The 19,149-nt window shown below is 38.5% G+C and overlaps 1 protein-coding gene and 1 pseudogene across 2 annotated transcripts in view; one reads left to right on the plus strand and one right to left on the minus strand.

Annotated features, from left to right (window-relative positions):
• HACE1 (HECT domain and ankyrin repeat containing E3 ubiquitin protein ligase 1) overlaps positions 1 to 18,708 on the minus strand; it is a 108,884-nt gene extending 90,176 nt beyond the window's left edge. The window contains exons 1-4 of one of the 2 annotated variants that reach the window (XM_023513060.1): positions 18,343 to 18,708; positions 10,570 to 10,624; positions 9,456 to 9,545; positions 8,563 to 8,667 (exon numbers count right to left, since the gene is read on the minus strand). In XM_023513060.1, the coding sequence (XP_023368828.1) occupies positions 8,563 to 8,667; positions 9,456 to 9,545; positions 10,570 to 10,624; positions 18,343 to 18,418 (326 nt within the window). In that variant the 5' untranslated portion in view covers positions 18,419 to 18,708. The remainder of the gene's footprint in view (positions 1 to 8,562; positions 8,668 to 9,455; positions 9,546 to 10,569; positions 10,625 to 18,342) is intronic. The other variant, XM_003781563.3, reaches the window with a different exon arrangement.
• Positions 4,886 to 5,667, plus strand: LOC100942117 (annotated as a pseudogene).
• Positions 18,709 to 19,149: the final 441 nt, after the last annotated feature.

A 19,149-nucleotide genomic window follows, 5' to 3' on the forward strand; every position in this document is an offset into this window, starting at 1 on the left:
TGTCCATCTTTTGATATCACCATGGTTCTTGTCTTTTTGGTCACACTTTACCTACATGTCAAAATCTGGCCTCAAATTTGCCAAGGACAATTTCAGCTTTATATTCATCTTACTTAGCCAGCCACCTCAAGTATCTAGAATCCCAGTTCAGAATAGGAAAAAAAATGTCTTCAAGAGTAATCAAAACAAGTACACTAAGAATATATGTCCATATATATATTCCAAATATTTCAAATATTCCAGTATTTGAAAAAGGTTTACAAAGGGATTCACGTAAGTAAAAACTAAAGCGCACTTTCAGAATTTACACTAACCCACAGTATTTATTGTAGAAAATAACACACAGTCAAAGCAATTCAGATAATTTATTTTATTCTATTTTTCAGAAGAGCAAAAACATTGACTTTTGAAAGGCATATTTATATTCAATGAGTATTATGAATTGATAGTACTTCAAATTTTTCAAAAGAAATATTGATGTAATTCAATTCTCAAATTACTTAATTTCTGTATTTTAATCACAGATTTTTAAGGAAAATATGTAAGCTCTAGTTTCTCCATAACACCTATTACAGGCCATTCGATATTAGGTGAATATGATTAATGTCAGTTTTTCCTTGAAAGTTTAATGCCAAATTTAAAATACATAAACTCTAAAGAAAAATGAATTGTAAAATAGTGATGCATACAATATGTATTGGGGCATTTTCCTTCCATATTAAAGTAAGAGAAACATTTAAAATTTACAGGATGAGCCAGGGGCAGTGGCTCACACCTGTAATCCTAGCACTCGGAGATGTTCAGGTGGGTGGACTGCTTATGTGCAGGAGTTCCAGACTAGCTAAGCAAGCTTGAGACCCCATCTCTACTAAAGAAAAAAAAAATAGAAAAATTAGACAGGCACCATGGTGGGTACCTATAGTCTCAGCTACTTAGAAGGCAGGAGCATCACTTAGGCTCAAAAGTGTAAGACTGCTGTGAGCTGCAATGATACTAAGACACTCTATCAGGGTGACAGTGAGACTCTGTCTCAAAAATAAATAAATTTTCAGGATGAATCATTTTGCCATGTGCTCCTCGTGTAGGAAAAAAATGGCAAATTAAAATCTGGGTAATCTTCATAAAGGTATAAAACGTAAGTCTCAAGTATTATTTGGCATGAAAAAGGATATAGAGTCTTAAATGTTGTTTGATATCACAAATATAAACATATTTTACAGATATCAGGGGAAAATGAAGATAACTCCTGCTTGAAAGATTGTGTATATATAGACACATTAATCTTCACTAGCCTTACTTTTAAATTAAATCATAACGCTGAGATTATTATATTAAGACCAAAAATAATGCTTCATGACTTTGTGACTAGAAAGCATATAGTGGTCTTTGAAATGCATCATTTAGCTTAAGGGTTAATTTGTATTGATTAATAAAATTAAATGGTTTATAATGTTTTGAGACTGATGTACAATAAATAAAATGTTACTGTGCCACCAATATTAAACCAAAAATAATAATAATAATGACAAGAATTATGAAAAGGTTAAAATATATTTTATACTCTTTTAAGTTTTTTTACTTTTTATAAATATAACATTAAAAAAAATTAAACATTATTTAGTTAAAAAATGTTTGTCATAGTTAAAATGAAAAACAGTGTTAACCTGAAAAGAGTAAGCTATCCTAGTACCAAGAAAGCTCACTCTAGTATAGATCATTCTCATAAATATGCTGGGTACACTATATTCCCTGTCTTTAATTCTTTAATAAAATTAACTAAACAAACAATCTAAGAAATAAGCCACAGAGTTTTGGTGCCTGTAGCTCAAGCAGCTAGGGCACCAGCCACAAACACCAGAGCTGGAGGGTTCAAATACAGCCCGGGCCCACCAAACAACAATGACAACTACAAACAAAAAACAGCTGGGTGTTGTGGTGGGCATCTGTAGTCCCAGCTACTTGGGAGGCTGAGGCAAGAGAATCACTTGAGCCCAAGCATTTGAGGTTGCTGTGAGCTGTGACGTCACAGCACTCTAACCAGGGTGACAGCTTGAGACTCTGTCTCAAAAAAAAAAAAGAAAGAAAGAAAGAAAGAAGCCATGGAGTTATAAGTGACAAAAGATGAACAGGAAAAGCACACCAGGGGGGCAAGGGAGGTAAGATGACTGACTGGAGCCAGCTTCCCACAGGTTCCCTCCCAGAGGGAGAGACAAGGGATAGAATGAACTCAGCAAGGTTGAAGACCAGAAGCTGAGCTAAGAAAGAAGACTGAGGAGTGCATATCATCTCTGCTGAGGCAAGCTGCAACTCCATGGAGACAAACTACAGGTACAAAACCCACGACCAAGACAACAGGCGACCCCTCCCCCAAGACAGCGGCTCTCTGTGTGCTCTCTACAAGTGAGCAGCATTCAGAAGACCTCTTATTTTACCCCTGGGAGAGAGCGGCTAAACACCGGGCTTCTCCAGAGAGGTCCCACCTGTGAGCTTAGGCATTCTCTTGCCCTGCATAAAGTTGAACAAATATTTTCCCCACATTTCTGAACTCCCAGTCCACCCCTCCCACCTCACCTGGCAGTGGGAAAGCCTGTACCCTGCAGAACCCAGAGTGTTTGGCAATTCCTCAAGAGGTCAGTTATAGCGTGGGCCGGCTGCATGACTGTGCTGCAACAGTTTCTTGAGGGGTAGTTGGTGGGTGGCAGGGAAAGAGTGACAAGCTGCCCTACAGCACCTCAACCAGGAGCTTAACCCCAGGTTAGACTTTGGAGAAACACTTCCTGTTTCTGTCGACCACCAAGGGAGCCAGGTCTCAACCTCAGGGGGAGGGGTGCAGGTGGCAGGAGAAATGCGTGCTGCAGTGGTACCTGCCAGTACCTGCCAGGATATTAGTGATCACACCGCAGGACTGACTCTCCGGTGGAACTCCCCACAGGCATGGGAGGGAGCTGGTCTTCAGCTCTACCAGTTTGCCCCAGTGGCAAAGTGCAGGGCAGGCAGAGGCACTGTCCCCCTTTGACTCTAGCAGGTGCCTTTGCTCACTGGAGCTGGGCCACAGCCCCATGGGGTTACCAGTGGCGGGACAATGCAGCGGCATAAGACAGGGAAGGAGGCAACGACCTCTTTGGATGGACTCTTGGGCTAGACAGGCCTTTGGGACCCCATTGAGCACCAGAGGAAGTCCTACTCCAGCCTCTCCGGTTTCAGGATGGAGCTGCCTGTAGATCCCTGCCATCAGGTTGCTGGACACCATTTGAATTCTCCCAGCCAAGTAGTGATTGTACTGCCTGGGACAACTGGATTGGAACTCTTGACCTGGGCTGTCCACCCAGGGACCCTCCAAGGTTGAGCTGTGGTTGTGTTAAAGTGAGGACTAATTCTCCTCCTGCAATTGTCACTGGATGAGGGCAGGGTGTCTCAGTTGCTTATATCTCTCCCCAACTTAGATTTCAGCCTAATTCCACAACTCAGTAGGATTGGATAGAGGCTGGCAGACTACAAGAGAGAGCCAGCTAGCCCTACCACACCAATCAGGTCCTCAGAGTCTCTGGCTATAGGTCTGCAATGGACCTCTGTAAAGATGTAGGGGAAAAGCCACAATCACCAGCCTTAGCTCTTTAGTTAAGGGCTGGTTAGCTACAATTCCTGGAACCCTCAATCCAATCTCACCCAATCAGTTTTAATACCCAAACTGCGGAAGTTGATCACAGGATGGAACCAGAGTAAGAACTCTAACAACATGAATAATCAGAGTAAATCAACTCAACTACAAAAGTCTTTGAAGTGATAAAGGAATACAGCAGCGTCTCAGGATACAAAATCAATACTTGTAAATCAGTAGCTTTTATATATGCCAACAACAGGCAAGCTGAAAATATAGTCAAGGACTCTATTCCTTTTATAGTAGTGTTAAAGAAGATGAAATTTCTGAGAATTTACCTAACGAAGGACATGAAAGATCTCTATAAAAAGAATTATGAAACTCTGAGAAAAGAAATAGCTGAAGATATTAATAAATGGAAAAACATACGATGCTAATGGCTAGAAAGAATCAACATTGTTAAAATGTCCACACTACCCCAAAGCAATCCACAGATTTAATGTAATCTCTATTAAAGCACCATTGTCATACTTTAAAGAACTTGAAAAAATAGTACTTCGATTTATATGGAATCAAAGAAAAACCTCGAATAGCCAATACATTATTCAGAAATAGAAATAAATCAGGAGGTATTACATTACCAGATTTCAGGTTATACCATAAATCTACAGTGATCAAAACAGCTTAGTATTAGTACAAAAATAGAGAGGTAGATTTATGGAACACAAGAGAGAACCAAGAGATGTATCCAGCCACTTATCATCATGTGATCTTGGACAAGCCTATCAAAAACACTCATTTGGGGAAAGATTCCCTATTTAACAAATGGTGCTGGGGGAACTGGCTGGGGACCTGCAGAAGACTGAAACTGGACCCCCACCTTTCACCATTAACAAAAATTGATTCCCACTGGATGAAAGATTTAAACTTAAGACATGAAACTATACAAATACTAAAAGAGAATGCAGAGAAAACTCTTCAAGAAATCAGCCTGGGAGAATATTTTAGGAAAAGCACCCCTTGGGCAATTGAAGTAATACCAAAAATGTATTACTGGGATCTGATCAAACTGAAAAGCTTCTGCACAGCCAAGAGCACAGTAAGTAAAGCAAACAGACAGCCTTCAAAATGGAGAAGATTTTTGCAGTTATGATTCCAACAAAGGTCTGATAAATAGAATCTACAGAGAACTCAAACTAATCAATGAGAAAAGAACAACTCAAGATCCAAAGATTGACAGCGTCTTCGTACCCCAGAGGCTGCACCGGGGGCTATGCGACTGTCATCATGCCACAAAATGAATATATTGAATTACATCTTAAATGCTATGGATATCGCTTGGATTACCACGAGAAAAAGAGAAAAAAAGAAAGTCGAGAGGCTCATGAACGGTCAAAGAAGGCAAAGAAGATGATTGGTCTGAAGGCTTAAGCTCTACCATAAACAGCGCCATGCTGAGAAAATACAAATGAAAAAGACTATAAAGATGCATGAAAAGAGAAACACCAAACAAAAGGACAATGAAAAGACTCCACAGGGAGCAGTACCTGCCTAACTGTTGGACAGAGAGGGACAGTCCCGAGCCAAAGGACTCTCCAATATGATTAAACAAAAACAGAAAGAGAAAGCGGGCAAATGGGAAGTCCCTCTGCCCAAAGTTCGTGCCCAGGGAGAAACAGAAGTATTAAAAGTTATTCGAACAGGAAAGAGAAAGAAGAAGGCATGGAAGAGGATGGTTACTAAAGTCTGCTTTGCTGGAGATGGCTTTACGGGAAAACCACGTAAATATGAAAGATTCATCAGGCCAATGGGCTTGCGTTTCAAGAAGGCCCATGTAACACATCCTGAACTGAAAGCCATCTTTTGCCTGCCAATACTTGGTGTAAAGAAGAATCCCCCATCTCCATTATATACAACTTTGGGTGTTATTACCAAAGGGACGTCACTCAGGTCAACGTGAGGAGCTGAGCCTTGTGACACAAGGGGGCAAGGTTATTTGGGGGAAATATGCCCAGGTTACCAACAATCCTGAAAATGATGGATGCATAAATGCAGTCTTACTGGTCTGATAACCATTCACACAAGTTACACAACAATTGAGAAAACCAGCATTACTGTGATGTTTCAGAATGCTACCAAACAGCCTCACATGTCTGCAGTCATTAAGAGAACTATTTATCAAATTGTACCAAACATTTAAAAAACAGAGAGAGAGAGAGAGAACAACAACTCCATTTCTATGCAACAGAACTGAACAGAAATTTCTCTGAAGAAGACAGGAGCATGGCCTACAAACACATGAAAAACTGCTCATCATTTTTAATCACCAGAGAAATGCAAATCAAAATCACTTTGAGATATCATCTAACTCTGGTTAAGATTAGCCCATATAACAAAATCTCAAAAGTACAGATGTTGGCGTGGATGCAGAGAGAAGGGAACACTTCTACACTGCTGGTGGGAATGCAAGCTAATATAGCCTTTTTGGAAAGAAATATGAAGAATACTCCAGGAACTAAAAGTAGACCTACCATTTGATACTGTAATTCCTCTACTTGGTATATACCCAGATGATCAAAAATCATTTTACAACAAAGAGATTTGCACTAGAATGTTTATTGCAGCCCAAATCATAATTCCCAAGTCATGGAAGCAGCCCAAGTACCCCTCGACCCATGAATAGATTAACAAATTGTGGTATATGTATGCCATGGAATACTATGCAACCATAAAAAAGATGGAGACTTCACATCTTTTATCTTTAACTGGATGGAGCTGGAATATATATGTGTTTGTATATACATATATATAATTTTTTTTTTTTGCAGTTTTTAGCAGGGGCTGGGTTTGAACCCACCACCTCTGGTATGTGGGGCCAGCACCCTACTCCTTTGAGCCACAGGCACTGCCCTGGAATATATTCTTCTTATTAAAGTATCTCAAGAATGGGGAAAAAAGTATCCAATGTACTCAATATGATATGAAATCAATATATAATCACCAACACTTTCATACAAATGGTAAAACATGACTATAGCCCAGAAAGAAGGGAAGAAAATGGAGAGGGGAGAGGAGGAGGGAGGCCAGGAGTACGAAGGGCATTTGGTGGGGGACCTCACCTAACGTGCATAATGCAATGGTACATTTCAAAACTATTAAGAATAGAGTATAAATGTCTTACCACAACAAATAAGCAAGGTAATGGTGATGTTCATCAATTCAATGTAAGTATTCCACACTGTATGTCAAATCAGTACATTGTACCCCATAAATGCATCAATGTACACAGTTATGATTTAATAAAGGAAAAAAGAAGAAATTGTGGTATATGTATACCATGGAATACTGTGCAGCCATAAAAAAGATGGGAGACTTTATTATCTTTTATGTTTACCTGGATGGAGCTGTAATATATTCTCCTTAGTAAAGTATCACAAGAATGGAAAAAGCAATTATCCATAATGTACTAAATACTGTGAAGTATCCAATATATAATCACTGACAGATTCTTACGAATGAGAAAACACAAATATAGTCCAGAAAGAAGGAGGGGAGCGAAGGGAAAGGTGAGGGCAGAGGAGGGAAAAGGGAGGGGACAAGTGGAGGGAGGGTATGAGGTAGGATCTCATGTAATGTGCACAGTGCAAGGGTCCATTTCAAAAATAAAAGCAGTGATGATTGTATATCAAATCATTACATGGTACCCCATAAATGTATACAGTTATGATTTTTATTTTTGAGACAGAGCCATTCTACCCAGGGCAGTGGGATCACAGCTCACAGCAACCTCCAACTCCTAGGCTTAAGCGATTCTTTTACCTCAGACTCCCAAGTAGCTGGGACTACAGGCACCTACCACAACACCCGGCTACCTTTTGGTTGTAGTTGTCATTGTTTGGCAGGCCTGGGACAGATTCAAACCCACCAGCTCTGATGTATGTGGCGGGCGCCTTAGCTGCTTGAGATACAGGTGGCACCCTATACAGTTATGATTTAATAAAAATTCAGTTAAAAGCTGGGCACAGTGGTCAACACCTGTAATCCTAGTACTCTGGGAGGCCGAGAAGGGTGGACTGCTTGAGCTCATCAGTTCGAGACCAGTCTAAGCAAAAAGTGAGACCCCATCTCTACTAAAAATAGAAAAACTGAGGCAAGAGGATCACTTGAGCCCAACAGTTGGAAGTTGCTGTGAACTATGATGCCATAGCACTCTACCCAGGGCAACATCTTGAGAATCTGTCTTAAAAAAAAAAAAAAAAATTCAGTTAAAAAAGAAAAAGCACACCAAAAACAAGTAAAAATTATGCTTTTCAGAAAATGTCATTAGAATACAAGTAAAAATGAACTTCCACAAATATATTTTCAAGAAGAAAAATATTAGGGTGGCGCCTGTGGCTCAGTGGGTAGGGCACCAGTCCCACATGCCAAGGCTGGTGGGTTCAAACCTGGCCCCAGCCAACCTGCAACAACAACAAAAAAATGTAGCTAGGTGTTCTGACAGGCACCTGTAGTCCCAGGTACTCAGGAGGCTGAGGCAAGAGAATCGCCTAAGCCCAGGAGTTGGAGGTTGCTGTGAGCTATGATGCCACAGCACTCTACCGAGGACAATAAAGTGAGACACTGTCTCTAAAAAAAATGTTAAAAGTAAATAAAAATAAATTTTAAAAAAGAAGGAAAATATTAGTGAACAATTTAAGAAATTATTAAATATGATAGTTTTTTAAAAAGTAAATATAATGACCTAAGGCCCACTTTAAAGAGGAATAGCAACAAGCTTATCAATAATACCCTTGAGAGAAAAAAAATTACAGATAATAAAATGTACACATCATTTTTGTAGTTTTTCCCCTAGCAAATACTGGGGAAGGAAAAAAAAAATCACCAAATCAAGGTAGAATACTCTGAATACTATTAGTCATAAATAATAATACAACTTAAACTACTGAAAGAAACTAAATATTTACCCATTTCTAGCTGCCAAATGAAGGGGTGTACAGCCTGAAATATCTTGATAGTTAGGATTTGCTCCTTTCTTTAACAGCAGAACCAAGCATTCCACTGATCCACAACTAAAACAATATTAAAAGACAGTTCAGATACATTCAACAAACAGCCATACTTAACAAAGCTTAATTGAAAACCAAAAAATTCTATCAAACATGGTATTTTGAAGGTTCACATTTCATCTACAATTTGATTTAACTTCTATTACAAATAGTAAACATCCCCTACTTTCAAGAAGGTACATTATACAATGAAAACTATAAAGTATTCTGAGAAATTCAAAATAAAGGTTAGTTAATGGAAAAAAAAATACACAGCACTCAACTTTTTCACCTTCTAGAAGCCAAATTAATCATGTACGACTAACTCCAACACACCTACTTAAATTCTAAAAAGATAGATATTAGTTAACTCATTTATTATATACTGGAAAACCATGGACAAAAATCATTCTCCCACCGCAGTAAAAAATATTAAACCAATGACTTCATATGCAGTTAGCATATAAAATCTCATATTGGTGGCATAAAAGGAAAATTTTGCTGAACACACACTCTGGGGAACATAATCTCTAACTACATCAAGGAGAGAGAATCCCACACCTAACCTATTATGATCTGACCTAGAACAAGCTTAGACAATAAGGACATGAATGAGACTTAAGTCCAATCTCCAAGTTACCAATTTTTCAAGAGATGCAATCCATAGCACACTATGCTGTAAACAGGATGAAGAACTACTCACCTCTTTGTTCTCATCTCTCCCCATAAATACTATGAGAAAATGCTGATTCAAAGCTTATTGATCCTTGTTCTAGACCAGAGTTTAACCCCAAATATCTTTAGATTCTTACTTTGCTGCTATGTGAAGCAAGCTTCTTTTTACACGTCCAAATGCATAATTGACATCAAATTTTGAATTTGATAGTAGTTCAGAAACAGACCTATGACCCCCCAAAAAAAAATCAAAAGAGGAATATGTTTAAAAAGTTTTTTAAAACATAATAAATCAATTTAAATAGTTCTTTAGCTACTATTAGTAATTATTTAGACAGACCCATCACATACCAACCAAAAAACAGGGCTGTTTTCCAGACTGTTTACAATTCTCTAACTATAGCATGGTAGCCAGCACAATTATCTTTTAAAAACCAAATGCCTTGACGAATAAAATAGCACTGAAGCTTTCCTCATATGCTACTTGACCAGCACGACATTACCTGCTCTGAGGACACCTAAAAGAGGAAGTTGGCTTCAGCTCTCCCTAGATTCTTGAGAAACAAAGGGTCTAGACCTGGCTGTTCTCATTGCCGTAATTTTAGCCTACCTATACTAATGCTGTCCAAATAAAGTAAGACAAAAACATTCTTTAATTATACCAGACAGAAAATTTAAAGAAAAAAAAATCATATTTTCAGCTTGTTTCAAAATGCAGTATCTCTTCACATTCTTCTCATTACATCAAAATATCCAATAGCTAACCACAGGAGAACTGAGTCCTACAAGTATAAAGACCCTCTCACAAAGATAAATGTTTCTCATACATGCCCCTCTAAAAAGATTGTCAACAGAACATCAATAAAAAAGAACATCAATGCAGTAACACATAAGGGAGATAAGGTACCTCCCAGCCCTAATCTCTTCTTATAAAAATCAGTAGTGTGATCTCTAAAAGAAATCACCCCAATGCTTTTTTCTATTTCAGTGACCCACCAATACTTGACTTAATATCTGGTTCTTCATTTGGAAAATCGCTCACTATAAAATTTTACAGCTGATACGGATCTCAGAAAATCTTATTCTTTATTTCACAGACAGAAAATTATAACTGAGAGATTTTAAAAAATTGCCTCAGGCAATTATCTATGTCCAAACTGTGTATCTCTGTGAGTTTTCCTACATATCTGTACATGCAACATTTAGAATTTATACTTCTTAAAAAGCATAAATTTATGAACAAGCACTCACCTGTGCTGATCAGCCATAACCATTGGCATTAATGTATAAACAGCAGTTTCATTATCTGAGAAAAAAAAATCCAAAAAAAATTTAATTTATCTCCTACTTTTTGGGTGATACTTACAATCACTTTAGTTTTCTTAAATTTACATAAAACATGAGGAGAGACAGAAGAGGAAAGAAGAGTGCAGAATACCAGGTGTACTGCAAGATTTGAAATAGTGCAGAATCTTTCATCCCTTCCACTGTTTATCCCCTCTCGATCATCACAAAAAAACTTAGCTTCTGGATGTAAAGGAAAATAAAAGACCTAATATTTTCTATAGACTTAACAACTGAAATTCTTTTACTTCTAAAAGGGTATTTATAGACATTATGTTTTATCATGCTTACATGTAGTTTGGGGGAATTTTGAGTATATATGGATATATTAAAGATATACAGAGGGTACCAAAAAAGTATATGCATTTTAAGAAAGGAAAAAACTGTATTAAATTATAATAGTCAACCTATACCATTTATTGTCTTATATATTGTATCTCTTACAATTGTATAAGTTAAATGTGACTTGAGTATTACAATTTTAATACACTTTTTTCTTTTCTTAAAATGTGTATTTTTTTGGCACCTTTTGTATATGCTAAAACGATTTTAAAATCTTAAATACACATAGTACTTGCTTCTTGCCAATTTCATTATAAAGGAAATCCTTCTCAAAGTTTTCATGAAATAGCATAAAAGTCTTAATTTTACTTGTCACTTTACAATATTCACAATGTTTTTATTCATATTAGCTATGGTTTGAATATATCCCCCTAAAGTTCACGTGTTGGAAACTTGGTTGCCATTATGATGATGGTAAGAGGTGAGGCCTCTGGGAAGCAACCGGGCAATCAGGGCTCTACCCTCATGAATCTCATGAATGACTTAATGTTGATTAGTCACCCTGGGAGTTGGGTCTCCTTTTCCTCTCATGCTTCCTTTCTTGCCCTCTCCCCCTCTTCTGCTTTCTGCCATGGGATAACTCTTGACAAATGCTGGCACCATAATCTTAGACTTCCTAGCCTTCAAAACTGTAAAAAATAAATTTCTCTTCTTTGTAAATCGCCTAGTCTGTCTATTATAGCAGGAAAAAAACTGGACTAAGATAATATCTTTAATAGAATAAACTCACAAAAACATGATAAAAAGTTAAAAATCAACATCTATGCTGCCATATTATACATATGTACATAGTAGCTAGTGTTTTGATTTTTATAGATTACTAATAATTATCCAATGCATTTTGGAGACTTATGTGTTTTATTTTTTTTATTTTGGGGGGGAGATGAAGTCTCACTCTTGTTACCCAGGCTGGAGCACAGTGGCCATAGCTCACTGTAACCTCGAGCTCCTAGGCTCAAGCAATCCTCCTACCTCAGCTGCCCCAAGTAGCTGGGACTACAGGTATGAGCCACCACATCCAGCTAATTTTTTTTTTTTTTTTTTTTTTTTAGAGAGGTAGGTGAGGTCTTGTTATGTTGCCCAGGCTGGTTTCAAACTCCTGGCTTCAAGCAATCCTCACACCTTAGCCTCCCAAAGTGCTAGGATTATAGGCATGAGCCACCAAATCCAGCTCAGTTTGTCTTTTAACAAATTATTTATAGAGAAGTAATCTTGACAACATCCACGAAGCTCTTTAAAAGTTAATACTGAGACCCTGTCTCTAAATAAATAAATAGTTAATACTTATGCTCAGTTAATGGGTTAACAATATTTGCTTGGTATCAAGGTATCTGCAAAAAATGCAAACTACAAAGGAAAAATAGCAAATTTAAAGTAAAGAACCCTACAGACACAATTTTAATAAGAGGGTAATATCACTAAAAATGCATATCAATATCTCACAGCTCCTGATATGACTAAATGAGAAGAGCACATCACTTTGGCAGTACAGTAGTCCTCATCTGAAGGAGACACATTCCACATCTGAATGTGGATGCCTGAACCTGCATATAGCACCAAACCCTGAATGCACTACGTTTTTTCCAATATATATACACACCTACCCATACCTACATGTGATAAGGTTTTATTTGTAAATTAGTCACAGTAAGTGATCAACAACTAATAGAATACAGTAATATATAGAGTAATATACTATAATAAAAGTTATCTTAATGTGGTACCTCTCTCTCAAAATACCTTACTGTACCATTCATGAGTAACTGAAACTGGGGAAAGTAAAGCTACAGATGAGGGGAGATTGTTCTTGCCAAAACATGCGTAACTTCAATCTAATCATGAGAAAACAGCAGACAAATCCAACTAAAGGGAATTCTGCAAAATACCTCACCAGACCTCTTTAGAGAGTCTCAAGGCCATTAAATAAAAACAAGGAAAGACTGAAGAACTATCACAGCATGAGGAGGCTTAAAAGCTCTATGTATAACAACTAAATTCAATGTGGTATCCTGGTTTGGATCCTTAAATAGAAAAAGGACATTAGTGGGAAAACTTGTGAAATTCTAATAAAGTCTGTAGTATACTTAAAACTATTACACATATGTTAATTTCTTAGTTTTGGCAACTGTACAATGTGTTAACCCTGCTGAAAGCTGGATGAAGGACACATGAGAACTCTACTACTTATACAACTTCAAGTCTAAAATTATTTTTTAAAAAATTCTGTATAAAAAGAGGAACTGTTATAGATTAAAAGAGTCTGAAGAGACAAATCAACCAAATACAACATGTGTTCCCTATAGGAATACTAATTCAAAAAAATAAATAAATAAAAGAAACCCAACTGTAAAAGAACATTTTTGAGATAATTTTTGAGTGGGTGAAAAACTAAACAAGGACTGGATATTTGAGAATAATAAAAAATTGTTAATTGTTTTGGCCTTAATAATGGCATTATGATGTTTGAAAAGCATAATTTATATATTTAGAAATATAGACTGAGCTATTTTGTAGGGGAAATGGAAAAAAGTTCTTATATCATTTCTTCATATTTTTGTTCACTATTTTACTATTTGTGATTATATATATGAAAAACAATTTAATCCCAACAACTTTCTCACCATAAAAATAAAATACTAATAAATCTTATTCATAACCCACCCTTAGAAACCATTATCTTAAACATACATCATGTCTTTTATCCTCACAACCACCTTAGGGCTGGGGCTATTCTCCCCTCGTTTTACAAATGAGAAAACTGACCCACTAAGTAACAAGCTGTATGATGGTGGCATTAAGTGGCTGGTTCCAGTGCCCCTGCAATACTACATGTTAACAGTACACTCAGTATACATTATCCATAATAGACCTTTTGGTTATTATATATTACTACTCTTACTATGTGCAACACATTCTAATTTGTTTTATCCCCTTCTATTTTGTTTAAATGGTAACTGCAATCCACTAAATTATTCTCAATAACTATGAATGAGTCACCACTAGGAATTGAAAACACGGCACTAAGCCTCCCTCAGCATGACTACATTCTTCATCTATCCTATAACACACACCCCAATAAAAATCTAAACTTCTAAACCACAACAATTTCAATTAAGTCAATCCATAATAAACAAAGTCATAAATAAGAAATACCCTTTTTGGTGAATCTAAACTTATAAATCAATATACTAATTTTTAAGTGAGCATTAGTGACCATCATAAAGTCCATATTGACTTTATTTAGATAAAATTTAGATGTGGATCTTATTTTTAAAGACACATGTAACTTGGCTGGGCACAGTGGCTCACGCCTATAATCCTTGCACTCTGGGAGGCCAAGGTGAGTGGACTGCTTGAGCTCCAAAGTTTGAGGCCAGCCTGAGCAAGAGTGAGAACACTAAATACAGAAAATACTAAAAATAGAAAAAAAGAAGCCAGTTGTAGTGGTAGGCACCTGTAGCTGTAGTCCCAGCTACTTGAGAGGCTGAGGCTCTGATGAGCCCAAGAGTTTCAGGTTGCTGTGAGCAATGATGCCATGGCACTGGAGTAACTAACCTGGGTAAAAGAGTGAGACTATGTTTCAAAAAAAAAAAAAGACACATATAACATTATTAAAATATAGGTCATATAAATTAAAAGGGAAGTAAAAGGGAAGTATAAAAAATATATAATCACAACTATGATCTTAGGAGACTACCCAAGAAATAATATACTAGGAAAAGACAAAATACAATTTGTTGTCAGATGCTTCCTCCTCTGCCCTCATGAAGATACCTTGAGGATTAAGTATATAATTAAAGTTTCCAGAGTGATAAGAAAAGTTTAATCTCTCATTTTATCAGCTGGCCATTTTTATTAATATAGTTTCAAAACTCCACTGGTAAAAAGAAAATCTTAAAAGATCAAGAGGTCAGATTCACTATACTGTACATAATTTCTCCTCAAACTGTCACGAAAGAGTGATTTTTTAAAAACTGGTAATTATGCTAACCATCACAGATGCTAAAATAGACTCGAATTCTAATATTTTATTAAACAAATTACATTCACTATAAATGCAGTAGTTTAAACTTTTCTCCATGTGGCCGGGTGCAGTGGCTCCCACTTGTAATCCTAGTACTCTGGGTGGCTGAGGCAGGTGTATTGCTTGACCTCAGGAGTTTGAAACCAGCCTGCCCAAGAGTGAGACACCTGTCTCTACTAAAAAATAGAAAAATTAGCCTGGCATTGTGGCAGACACCTGTAGTCCCAGCTACTCTGGAAGCTGAGGCAAGCAGATTGCTTGAGCCCAGGAGTTTGAAGTTGCTGTGAGCTATGATACCACAGCACTCTACCCTGGGCATCAGAGGGAAACTCTGCCTCAAAAAAATAAAATAAACTTTTCTCCATATATGCAAAAAATATATACCAACCTTTTAAACTTTACTAAGACTCCATAACCCTAAAGTAAGTTCTTTCCCTTCACCTCTTTGTCTCACAAGAATATTCCTGTGTTAGTCCTACCTAGGATGACTCAACAACTTGACTCCATTACTGAGTGGTAACACTCAGGTTTTCACCAGTCTAAGGAAAGATAAATGTGTTCCCATAGCATCTAATTCAGAAAATCAAACATGTCTAATTGCATCCCATGTACCAAGTTATTTTTAGAGTAAAAACTGACTAAAAATTTTACAAGTTTAATGTGTTATCAGCTCAGCACCTGTGGCTCAAGTGGCTAAGGCACCAGCCATATACACCAGAGCTGGCAGGTTCAAATCCAGCCCAGGCTGCCAAACAATAATGACAACCACAACCAAAAAGAAAATAGCCAGGCATTATGACAGGCACCTGTAGTCCCAGCTACTTGGGAGGCTGAGGCAAGAGAATCACTTAAGCCCAGGAGTTGAAGGTTCCTGTGAGCTGTGATGCTATGGCCCTCTACCCAGGGCAACAGCTTTGAGGCTATTTCAAAAAAAAATAAAAATAAAAATTTGTTATTAGATACTCTTATTGATTGCGTAATTCTAACAGGGTATAATAAATTCTAATTACTTTCCAAATTTAGAGACACCTGGGAGCTTCTATAAAATGTAAGCACAACAATGTGGATTTTAATAATCAGAATGTATTAAATGTGACAAACTTGAAATAGTTAACCTCAAAGAATTTAGGGACAAAGATAACTTCAAGGAACTAAATGAACAAATAAATTAGAATCAAAGAAAACCAATGTAAATAAAATGTCATTTTTGCCTCCCAACATGGTGGAAAGTTTTATTTTGATTTCCAGGTACTGTTACTAGAACTTTCCAAGGAGTAAGTTCAGAAACTAACATCTAGAGCGTAAAAAAATGTTGATATAATTAGATCTTCTTCTTCTCCTAAGAATTAACCCCAATTTTTAAGCACAAAGCTGTTCCTCATAAAATCAGTTACAAAAACAAAAATTAGATTCAACATTTGTTACATACATCCTATGAAATAGTGGCAGGTCATTTAGCATATTTAAGGATATAAAAAAACTGAGAATGTTTCCTAAACACAAAATAAAAGACTATATGCAGTGTGATCTTAATTTGTTACAGAAAAAGAAGATATAATATTTTATTTACAAATAAAAATGCTAAAACTATTTATTACTGTGTGATGGAATGACAGCATTCTTTTCCTATTTTTCCTTATTTTCCAGTTCCTACAATGAAAATATATTACTTTTAAAACTAAGTAACATCACCAAAATCCTCTAAATCATATTTATGTTGAAAAAAATATCTATATTCAAACTAAGCAATATAAATTGCAATGTTAATAAAACTGTATTTGCAGTCTTCGTCATCAGCCTAAACCAGGGAGGGGTCCTCAAACTTTTTAAAGAGGGTGCCAGTTCACTGTCCCTCAGACCGTTGGAGGGCCAGACTGTGGGCCCCCAGTGAGTCAGCCACTAAGCAGGACCGGCAGTGGCAGCAGAAACACCGGGCAGGCCAGATAAATGTCCTAGTCCGGCTGCATGTGGCCCGCAGGCCATAGTTTGATGATGCCTGGCCTAAACCAAGAGTTTGACTATGGAAAATAAGTGAGAGCAGCACTTAAGAAATGGATTCAGGGCGGCACCTGTGGCTCAAAGGAATAGAACACCGGCCCCATAATGGGTTCAAACCCAGCTCTGGCCAAAAACTGAAAAAGAAAAAGAAAAGAAAAGAAATGGATTCAAAGATGGAAAGTGTTAACAAAATAAAGAAAAAAATTGAAGTTGGAATATAGTTACTAAAATTGGGATTATTTTAAGTCAGTTACATTTTAGTGCAAAGTAACAAATAAAAAATTATTTTCTAGAAACAATCACCACAAATCTTCCCTATTCTGAAACCTAAACCAAGACTAGGGAAAATATTTTCAAGAAAATTATCCCCAAACTACCCAATCCCACATTTCTTTCATGACTCTCTCTCTACCAGGGCCTCCTTCCCCAACCTACAAATCTCCCCAGCAACAATTCAAAATTATGAAAAAATGAAATAAGATAAACTGCTACAATTAAGATAAATGTTAGTCACATGCCATAACCCCTTCCTAACACCTCCCTCACTCGACATAAAACAGTATTCAAAAGTCTCTTAAAGACAGTGCTGCCATCTCCCATCACCACTAAACTTCTGTCTGAATTAATGAGGTTGCAAACAAAACGGCTTATTTTCTCTCCTCTTTTATTACTAGAATTTTGACTGCCCTGAAGGAAACCTAGCACACAAAACTAAAAGTCCTAAACTGCACAGACCATGCCTTATTCCTTTTCGCGGATGCGCTCCAGTTCCCATCTTGCCCACTCAATACAAGCCTGACGAATAAATGAAGAATGAAGGCAGTCATGCACATTAATGAAAAATGTACGTGTATGTTTACACCCACATTACTTCGTACCTGTCTGATGTCTGACAACCTTTTGTCTACTGTCAAAACAAAGCAACGCCCCACAAAAAAAGAGAAGAGAATCTTAACCCTCACTCTGCAGCTTAAAGTAAACACAATCTTTGGAGTATGTATCTCCATCAAGCAGCGTCTTTATAATGGTCCGCAACTATAATTCTTCTGAATCCAGGTCTCAGCCACCGGGCCGACACTTCAGTCCCCTCGCCCCCAATGGATAGCCTAGAAAGACCTGGGTCTCGCTTCTCCGGACAGCAGGACCCGCAGGGACCCAGCCCCTCCGGCACACTCCCAGCAGCGCGGGGGTCAGGAGCCCGGGTCCGCCCCGCCCGGTCCAGGAAAGTAAAAGCGGGCTTATTCTCAGCTTTGGGTTAGTTTTTCCGCCAGACTTGGCCCCAGCCCCCGGCCGCCCCAGCTCCCGGCCCCGCTCACCCTCGGGCAACTCCACGGTGCGCGCGCGGCGCAGCGAGCGCGTCAGGCGGTTGAGCTGCTCCATCGCTCTCTCCATCCTCGGGGCGCCCTCCGCGCTCCCCTCGCCGCCGCGGCGGCCTCAGCGCCCAGCGCCCTACATCCCGCCCGGGCCCGTCCAGCGGGCGAAAGGGCAGGCCAGCCCCGGCCAGAGCCTGGGACTACAGGGGATGAGGGGCGACAGGGGCTGTGGTGGCAGCTCAGCCTCGCGTCCTGCTTCCGGGGACCCGGAGGCTGACTGACAGACCACCGAGCGGTCACCAGCCGCCGCCTTCGCTCGCCCTTTTCCTGCCGCCGCCGCCGCTTTCCCCCCGGGCTCGCACAGCCTTCTGGGAACTGTAGTTTGGCGCTGGCCGGGCCGCGCGCCCTGGGCGGAGCCACACTGGGTGCGCCGAGGCCCTGCGCCCTGGCAACGCGGACGCGGGAGGAGGGCTGAGAGTGCGTAAAGCCACGCCACGTTGGGGCGTGTCATCCAGTCCCGGAGGGATTTGTTGGACGTTCACAAGCGCCGCTCGGCCGCCCTCCAAAGTCGTACAGGAGCGGCTTCCTTAAACTATGTCACTGTCCTATGAAGCAGATTGGGATTTGCACAATTGTTCTTCAATCTATCACCACCTTCCTAGTACTGTGTTTGTACCTTTGTTTCCAGATACATAAACTGTTTAAGTATCGTATTTTCATTTGTCGAAATATGAAGAGTCATAAAATCAAACAAATGCAAAAGTAAAACATGCCTTTTCCCTCATTGTAAGTAACTTCACAATAGCTTGA

The sequence above is a fragment of the Otolemur garnettii genome, unplaced genomic scaffold (assembly GCF_000181295.1).
Source record: "Otolemur garnettii isolate 467f Iridium unplaced genomic scaffold, OtoGar3 scaffold00002, whole genome shotgun sequence".
Lineage (NCBI taxonomy): Eukaryota > Metazoa > Chordata > Mammalia > Primates > Galagidae > Otolemur > Otolemur garnettii.